At 36.1% G+C, this 9,789-nt stretch overlaps 1 protein-coding gene across 1 annotated transcript in view; it reads right to left on the bottom strand.

The window, feature by feature from the left end:
- Positions 1-201: 201 nt before the first annotated feature.
- glud1b (glutamate dehydrogenase 1b) overlaps positions 202-9,789 on the bottom strand; it is a 28,156-nt gene continuing 18,568 nt past the window's right edge. Inside the window, exons 7-13 of the mRNA XM_052103417.1 lie at positions 4,533-4,670; positions 4,309-4,446; positions 3,901-3,981; positions 3,595-3,718; positions 1,797-1,888; positions 1,600-1,662; positions 202-1,259 (exon numbers count right to left, since the gene is read on the bottom strand). Coding sequence (XP_051959377.1) covers positions 1,140-1,259; positions 1,600-1,662; positions 1,797-1,888; positions 3,595-3,718; positions 3,901-3,981; positions 4,309-4,446; positions 4,533-4,670 — 756 coding nt within the window. The 3' untranslated portion in view covers positions 202-1,139. The remainder of the gene's footprint in view (positions 1,260-1,599; positions 1,663-1,796; positions 1,889-3,594; positions 3,719-3,900; positions 3,982-4,308; positions 4,447-4,532; positions 4,671-9,789) is intronic.

Raw genomic sequence — 9,789 nt, 5'->3', positions numbered from 1 at the left:
TTTGGCAGCACTGTCAAAACACTCAATATGTGTCTTCATAAGCTGTATATGGTACTTGAAAGAGACAATGTCTAAGCTGATAAATTAAAAAAATAAAATTCTGTATTTATCAGAGGATGGTATCAATTTCTTTTTCTCCATATACTGTATAACTTACATGAAGCTGTCAGGTGAAATGAATAAAAGAGATATAGAAAAAGATCAATTAAATTATAATGATTTATTTTATTCTCAACAAAAAAAGGCAATATAAATTTCCAAGACAAAAGTTCCAGATATTGGTGCATAAGCTTGGTGAACAACTTTTAAGCATAAGTGCGCCGAGTACACTAGTTTTAACATTCGTTGCACATTTAAAACTAGAAGAACAGATCTCTCAAATGTATGGGGATAGGAACTGGCTTTGATACAAACAAAACCTGTATCAAAATGTACTGCACACTTTTCAGCAAAAACTTCTAGAACATCTCCAGGGCAAAATATTGAAAGGAGACAAAAACAATGTCTGGGTTTTCTTTTGTGTCATGTACAGCATAAGCTACAATGAAAAAAGTAAATAATTTCTGTTTATAAATCTCCTGCTCATGGGGGTAAGGCATCTTTAGCACTGTATTTCATTACTGTAGCAATCACCATTTATATGGTTTGCAACAATAAGAAAAAGTCAAATCTACCACAAAATAAAGAGGACAAAAATACACCAAGTTGAGCAGAGTTATATTTTCAGGTGAGAGGAAGCAAGGATGGGCCAAAACAACAATCAACGGACATTTAAAATTGTGCGCTTCAGCTGCATTTAGCAAATAACCACATAAGTCAACCACAGATCAATACAAAAATCAGGGACAAAATAAACATGTTATATCAAGACATACTTAAGAAACATGATTAATTTTGTTTTGAGACTTTAGGCTACAAAATGTACAGCAAAGCGGTAAAACCTGCAGCCTCAGAACACAATAAACAACTTTACGACCAACGATGCTTTTGGACTATGACCGTGTCATGGCTTCATTATAGAGAAGGAACTTGGTGGGGTTAGCTTGATGGACTCTGATATGTTAAAAAAGGTTGTGGAGGGAGAATCAACAGATAATGGATGTTTTCATCATCTTTTTGCAAAGGGCATTTTAGGTTGCTTATGTAAAGGTCAGGCCAGCTTCATTGTACACCTTGAAGACCTTTTCAATGGCGTTGACATAGGCTGCCGTCCGTAGATCCAAGCCAAGGTTGTACTTGCTCGCTGTGCGCATAATTTGCTACAAAGGAAAAAAAATACATGTTTGACTACATTCTACACAAAAGCTATAAAGTATAGAGCACAAAAACAAAGCAAATTGCCAAGCTTCAGTGAATGTTAAAGATTTTTGCAGAGGGCAATGTGGTTTTCATTCTGTAATAATCTAACATCAGTCTGAAGCTAGGGCTGAGCATTGTGGATGATTCATCGGTTCCACAACAACACAATGCTATAATTAATCAGCTGACGTTGAGAAAAGGTTCCTTGTTCTACCTGGTTTTATTTTACATGTGGTGTAACTGATTACTCTATGGGCATCTGTTTCAGTGTGTATAATGGCCTTCAAAGCTTTTACTTACCCTGGCTGACCTCTCCATGGTGTAGGCAAGACCAGAGTGCACAATGTCCTTCTCAGAGGCTCCCTACAAGTCAAAGACAAACAGCACAGATTTCAACAAAAATGTTGACAATTTGAGAAGAATTGCATGTTTTTAAAAAGAACTTCCAACTAACACACAAGGCTGTGATAGAATGCTAAGACAGAATGGATACTCACAGCTACTCGAGCCTGGAAATCAGCGGTGGGGACAATAGGGATTGGGCCACCCTGCTTTCCAAACTTCCTCTCAAGACTCTCTTGCACAGACACTGGAAAAAACAAAGAAGACAGAGTGAAAATTAATTATAGATCAACCTTTTTAAACAGAGGTTTTAATGTCATGTGTTTAACAATATGCATGCATTATTATTGAGCCCTGCATAAGGGTACAAGCAGTCAAGAGGTTACAAGAGTTATCAACATGTGACAAAACAACATGGTGCCAATCATATCGATGAGTTTGTCTTTGGGAGAAACAGCAACAAAACTACATCTGGTAAGAAAGCTCATTACATTTTTACATTAAAACCTATTTTAGTCCAATGAGTAGATCTCTAGTTTCATCCATTATGCCATTAAAATAATTTCAGCGTTTTGCCACAAAACGGGACACTGTTAAACACAATAGGGTTAAACAAATCGTGGACTATAGGGTAATTTTCCTTAAAATATCCTAGATTTATTGTGCATTATCATACTAAGAATCAATGGATACATCCAAAAGCTGGAAAATGTTGCTTCCCTTATTAGGGAGCAAAGGAGCATCCTATAGGATCTAATTATTTTGCAGTTGATTTAATTTAATTTAATTTAATTTAATAGGTAACAACTATGATTGTATAAAATAAAAAATATTTATTTAATTGATTCATATATTCCAATGCAGCTAAGTGCATTCACTCCTAACATCCCTTCAAATTCAGTTTCAGGCTGCAGATGATGTTTTGGCAATATAATACCATATAGTGTATAATTTTATTTTAATGTGGTTTGATGATGATACCTTTTTAGGACAACTATTTGGTTTAATTTTTATTTGATCTTGTCACGCTCAGGTCTCAGCGAGGTTAAATTGTATTTTTATGCTGCATAAAATTAAGGAATGCAAAATAAGCGGTAAAAATGTAGAGATGGTCACGGGTGTTTCAAGGGTATGTTTCCCATTGATTTTTTTTTTTTTTTTAAAGTATAAGCTTAAAATACATTCTTAATTAGTTTGAAATATGTTAATGATTAAATGAAAGTTTAAACCCTAAAAAAAAAGGGCATTGTGCAGTTTGACACATGTAAACAAATCATAAGCAGAGACAGGTCCAAGAAACATTTCATCAAACATATTTTGGATTAAAAAAAAGCAATTGTGCAGAAGTTTATATCCCTGAAAATTGCACAGCTGGTTTGTGAATAGTGACTTTTTTCTGTCATAATGACACATCTCTTTCATGATAATCTAATGCATCAATATTCTGGTTTCCATCCCATCTGATTACTGAAATTGACATTAACTGGCTCTTTTTACAATGAATTGGCAGGCTACTGGTGCCTGGATGCCAATTAAACTGGTAAAACCAGACAGAGAGAGAGAGAGAGAGAGTGTGAGAGTGAGGGGGGGGGGAGATACAAATAGAGGGTGAGAAGGGGCATGTGACCTAGTACATAAAGCACACAATGGGAAGGGAGGGACAAACTGCACTGAAGGAAAAAGAGAGTCACATCCTGCTGATCACTGCTATACATCAAGTCTGATTGCATACTAAGAATAAATGCAAAAAGGGATGGAGTATGTAAGGAAAGAGAATAAAGGAAAATGAGAACGTCAAGGGTGTTACAGAGAACATTCTGAAGACATAAAGATGCACGGTGGCAGAATTTCATTGATTCCATGCTGCTACTCTTTGAATGACAGAAGCTGAGAGGATGTCTTGCAGGGCTGTTAGAAAGAATAAACTGTTTTGAATAAACAGTATACACATACTGAGCAGGTGATAGTTGGAGTCCCTCTCGTATTTAAAGGTCAGGCGACCATAGCTGACATGGTTCAGGTTCTTCAGCCACTCAAAGTAAGAGACTGTCACACCGCCAGCATTCAGGTACATGTCCTAGATGTTAAAGAATAGATTAAGCACAGTGAGTGAAAAGTTAACAACACTTTTTGATTGTTTATTATACTCAATGCAATACTGCACTTAGAAGCAGTGAACAAAATGTGTCCTTTCTTATTTCGCGGAAAAGAAAGATTACAAATTGATTTGAGAGAATGTAACATTTAAAGCACTCTTACCGGAATGACCATGATGTTCCTCTCTAGGAAGATCTTATCAGCATCAGGTGTAGTGGGACCATTGGCTCCCTCAGCAATAATCTGAATCCATAAAATGTCCATATTGATACAAATTTCAATTCAACTCAGTTATTAAATTCCATATTGTGAACAGAATGCTATACATTTTCAATCATTCAGGGGTCTAGATGAATTGTAATGGATGAACCTGCATGCAGATCTCATTTACAGTTTAATGCAGTGTTCATATATACTGTGGACAGCTCTTTGCAAATTCTATTCCCAAGAAGAGTGCTAATGATTTACTGAAGCCCATTATGCTACTACTCCCATGTTTACTGTTTGTCAACAGCTTTCAAATGGAGCACTTTAAACCATACAATCTGAATGATGCTCTTTATGTCAGACCTTAGCTTTGATATTTTGAGCATTCTTCCTGGTCAGCTGTTTTTCTCCAGCAGCAGGGATGAGGATATCGCACTGTGCTTCCAGAATGTTCCCCTCATAGGGCTGAGAGTTGGGGAAGCCCACAATGGTGCCATGTTGCTAAAGGGAAAGCACAGACATATTCAAAGGGAAGTTCTCACTAAAGTTTTAAGAATACGGATTGTAAATGTAGAGCCATTCCGGACCAGTTTGTAGTCCTCCAGCTCTTTGGGGTCCATGCCATTGGGGTTCCAGATACTGCCGTCAATTTCAGCAATCCCCACACACTTAGCACCATAACGGTGAAGGTAACGCATGGAATGTAGACCCACATTACCGAAACCCTGTGTGACAGAATAAGAGAAAAATAAAATAAAATATAATTGTGGTTTATTTTAACACATGATCCACTTTTGGGGAAGTGGCTCCCCCTTGTGGTTTGATTTACCATAACATAAAACACACACATATATATATATATATATATATTTTACACTTCAAGACTTTATGTGAATCTCAAATGAGGAAATGTAAATGCTGGTCACATTAAAATGGACAAAAGGGAAAAACATTCTGTGTAACAGAATTATGCAATAATCTCTCCTGAGGCTTTGTCTTACACTAATGTCTAGGCCAGCCTTTCTCTACTCTAAATCCATAATACAATGACGTCTTCTCATCCCCTCGCTGCACATTCAATCTTTAAAAAGAAAGTAATTTTCGGGAGGCAGTAATCCCAGATAAACAGCTGATGAGAATCCCTTCCCCCTAGAGCCTGGGCCATACTGGTTGACTCTGAGAGCTTTAAAGACTTTTTGATTAAGACTGAACTTCATCAGAACATAAATACAGGGACAAAACTAGGGGTAGACCGATATATAGGTTTTACAGATTTATCGTTCCGATGGTTTCTTTTCGAAACAATTGGTTATTGGCAAAGATCTATGCTGATCGTTGCTGATATTTGTTATTAATTTTCCTCCATGTTCCTCAATTTTTCATCATTGACAAAATACATCCATTTATTTATCCTCACTTCATTAGATAATCAAGTATCTAAAATGCAGCGAGGACATGCAATGAAAAATGTGATTATACAGAAATGTGCCCTGTCAGCACATATATTCCAACTTTGAATAATAATAAAACTTGATCGTCATTAAACCTCATCTAGTAAAGTATACACTCACTTAACACTTTATTAGGAAAACTATGGTCCTAATACAGGGTATCTGCAGGTATCAGCTCATCCAATTTAATAATTTTTAATACCCTTTTAAAAAATATGTAAGACTTGCTCGACACTTCACTCACTATCGGGGTTAATACATATAGTTACCCACCACTAGATATAACATGAAGTCACATATTAAAATGAAATGTTGCTAATGCAAGTGTAAAGAGCTGGTTTGATACGGCATGAGTATCATTATGCAGACATCTACAGTAATTATTAAAGTTAATTACTTATGCTTATATTCATTACTATACACAAGGTACCTCAACTGGATGTCACTCCATAAATCTTACATAAACATCTATTTGTTTGTGTTTTCAGTGCATTCATTAAGGCTCTCGTAAAACAGGGGCTCAAATGGCCCTGCGATATTGACACTACCAACAAACTAGAACAAATTGAATTATATATGCTGTCATGCCACACGTGAAACTTTTACTTCATCTGAGCTATATTTTTGCTATATCGGGGAACATTGTTTGAAAAAGCTGGCAAATATCTTCGTTTAACCTGAATGAGTGGTTCTTTACCACTGTTCTACTTCAGCCTGCAATGAATCAGTTGCTGTTTATTCATTTGCACCAATACAGAAATTCGGTTAACCTAATAAAGCGGTATTTACCAACAGATTTTTACCAAAAATGTTTTTGTGAATTAACAGTATGTGCAAAAATTACAGTACAATTTCACTCACATTTTTGGAACCCATTTGAATATTATTTTATTATATTATTAATATTCATTGTGGGTTCCTTTCAAGTTTTTTATTATAAGATAAAATTGAATTATTATAATTTTGAGGATTAGATTTGTTTTTATAAAATAGTAATATATTTCTGTAGTCTTGTTTCACCTTCACTTGGAGCCTTTATTTTTGGGGAACGGTCAGTGTTTATTTAACGGTTTACATCGTTCCTCATTTTAAATATGGTTAAACACTGTCATCTCCTTTTATGTGTCACATTTTTAGATGTGTATAATAACTTGGCTTTCACTCTGGCCTTCAGGAAAGCCGATGGAACAGCACCCTCTAACTTTCATTCACTCTTCCAGGTCTATGTCCCCTCTCGCTCCCTGCAATCTAAGAATGAGCAACGCCTAGTGGTTGCAATGTGTTACAAAGTCGCTCTTCTGATTAATCATATTCTCTGTTCCTCAGTGGTGGAAAGCGCTTCAACCAGATATTTCCAGATATCGCAAACATAGCTGTCTTTTCTTCCAAATTGCATACAGTTTAATATGCACAGTTTTACCACTATCTATGCAGCAGATATTAATACTCATCTTCAATAATTTATATTTCTTTATAAAAAGCTTTTGAATATAATGTAATTTTACCATATCTTGTGATATCCTAAAATATTCAGTGATGTAAAATATTACTACGAATTCATGTTCATATTAAATTTCATAATTACTGCCAACAACTACACTTTGTTATAGAAAAACTACAGACAATTATCCAAATATAGTAAAGTACAGTTATGTTCAATTTACTTAACTTTTATGCATTTAGCAAATTATTTTCTAAATGCAGAACCTCTTCTTAATATCATTAACTCCTCGCTATGCTTAGGACGTGTCCCAAGAAACTTTAAAATGGCAATTATCAAACCGCTAATTAAGAAGCCACAACTTGATCCTGGAGAACTTGCTAATTATAGACTGATTTCAAATCTCCCGTTTATGTCAAAAATACTAGAAAAGGTAGTATCCTCCCAAATATGTTCATTTCTACAGAGAAATAGTATATATGAAGAATTTCAATCAGGATTTAGGCCTCATCACAGTACAGAGACTGCACTTATCAGAGTTACAAATGACTTGCTCTTATCATCTGATCGCGGCTGCATTTCTCTTCTAGTGCTTTTAGATCTTAGTGCTGCATTCGACACGATAGATCACAACATTCTCTTGAATAGGCTGGAGAATTATGTTGGAATTTGTGGAGTGGCATTAGCATGGTTTAGGTCATATTTAGCAGACCGCTACCACTTTGTCTATTTAAATGAGCAATTGTCAAACCAAACAAAAGTATGGAGTGCCACAGGGATCAGTTTTAGGGCCTCTGCTTTTCTCCATGTATATGCTTCCCCTGGGAGATATTATCAGGAATCGTGGAATAAGTTTCCACTGCTATGCTGACGATACACAACTTTATATTTCTTCAAAACCTGATGAGATTTCACAATTCTCAAAATTAGCAAAATTAGTATCAATGAAATAAAAGATTGGATGGCCAGAAATGTCCTTCTACTCAATTCTGACAAAACAGAGGTTCTAATTATTGGACCAAAAAACTCTAAAAATAAGCCACTAAAATATAATTTGACTCTAGATGGATGTACTGTTACATCATCTTCAACAGCAAAGAACTTAGGTGTTATATTTGATACCAATCTATCCTTTGAAAATCAAATTACAAATGTTTGTAGAACAGCATTCTTCCACCTAAGAAATATTGCTAAATTAAGGCATATGCTCTCGGTTGCTGATGCCGAAAAACTAATTCATGCGTTCATGACCTCAAGACTAGATTATTGTAATGCATTACTGGGAGGATGTCCAGCAAGATCAATAAATAAACTTCAATTGGTTCAAAATGCAGCAGCCAGAGTGCTGACGAGAACCAAGAAATATGATCATATTAGTCCCATTTTATCATCGTTACATTGGCTACCTGTTAAATTCCGTATTGATTTTAAAATTCTGTTAACTACGTACAAAGCTTTGAATGGTCTAGCTCCGCAGTACTTAAGTGATCTTCTAACAAGCTATATTCCAACACGTTCATTAAGATCACAAAATTCTGGCCTATTAACAGTTCCTAGAATATCAAAATCCACTAAAGGAGGAAGATCCTTTTCATATTTGGCTCCTAAACTATGGAATAGTCTCCCAAACACTGTTCGAGATGCAGACACACTCTCTCAGTTTAAGTCTAGACTAAAGACTCATCTATTTAGCCAGACATACACCTAATTTATCCCACAATTAGGCTGCTTTAGTTGGGTCTGCCGGAACCAGAAACCAGAAACACTGAGCATGATCTCTAACTCTGCAATAAATTCAATGGCATCTACACTTACATCTTTTTATTTGTTTCCCTGTCTCAACCTCGGGACTCCTATCCTGAGGTCACCAGAACCGGCTGGATCCAGCACCATTCCTGCTTCATGTTGGACTCCACTGCTACATGTCGCAGAATGATGATGACTAAATGCAGCCGGTGCCAGCCAAACATCACTTCAATCTATTATGATGGACTTCAGAGGATGAAATTATGCCAACTCCAACCTGCATCACCTCGGTCTATTTATGGACTACGATCGTGAAATGAAATGCTTAGACTAACAATTGCCAACAAAAGCCTTCATCAGCCAATTAACAAGGACAATTGCATCTATGTGAACTTCTGCAATTAATCAAGTTAATTAATCAGTTCAAACACAATCTATGTTTAATCAATGACCGTTATCACTTAGTTTAATAATTTTAAACCATGATTTTACCTAAACATAATTAATATTTACATTACATTCATAATGTTAGCCAGAGGGGAATGGCCCACACAGTGAGTCTGGTTTCTCCCAAGGTTATTTTTCTCCATTAATCTACATCTTATGGAGTTTTGTGTTCCTTGCCACAGTCGCCTACAGCTTGCTCACTGGGGTTATTAATACAATTATCATTTAATTATTTTTAAACACTATTAAAAATCATATTTTATCTAAATTACACAATGATGATTAATCGACTTTATAGACATTACAGTTCTTATCGTCTGTTAATGCTAATATTCTGTAAAGCTGCTTTGAAACAATGTGTGTTGTGAAAAGTGCTATACAAATAAAATTGACTTGACTTGACTTGACTTTCACTTTGTGTGTTCCCTGGGAATCGAACCAAAGACTTTGGGGGGGTGGTTGTTGGCAGTTTATGGGTAGCTCAGCGAGAAAAGTTTGAATCCAGGTTGTGCTGAGTCACTCCAGCCAGGTCTCCTAAGCAACAAAATTGTCCCGGTTGCTAGGGAGGGTAGAGTCATATGGAGTAAGCTATAATGTGGTTCGCTCTCAGTGGGGCACATGGTGAGTTGTGCATGGATACCGCAGGAGAATAACATGAAGCCTCCACGTGCTCTATGTCTCCACAGTGACACGCTCAACAAGCCATGTGATAAGATGCACAAAGTGACGGTCTCAGATATGGAGGCAACTGAGATTTGT

The sequence above is a fragment of the Xyrauchen texanus genome, chromosome 33 (assembly GCF_025860055.1).
Source record: "Xyrauchen texanus isolate HMW12.3.18 chromosome 33, RBS_HiC_50CHRs, whole genome shotgun sequence".
NCBI lineage: Eukaryota > Metazoa > Chordata > Actinopteri > Cypriniformes > Catostomidae > Xyrauchen > Xyrauchen texanus.
The sequence above is the reverse complement of the archived record's forward strand: the minus strand, read 5'-3'. Positions and strand labels throughout refer to the sequence as shown.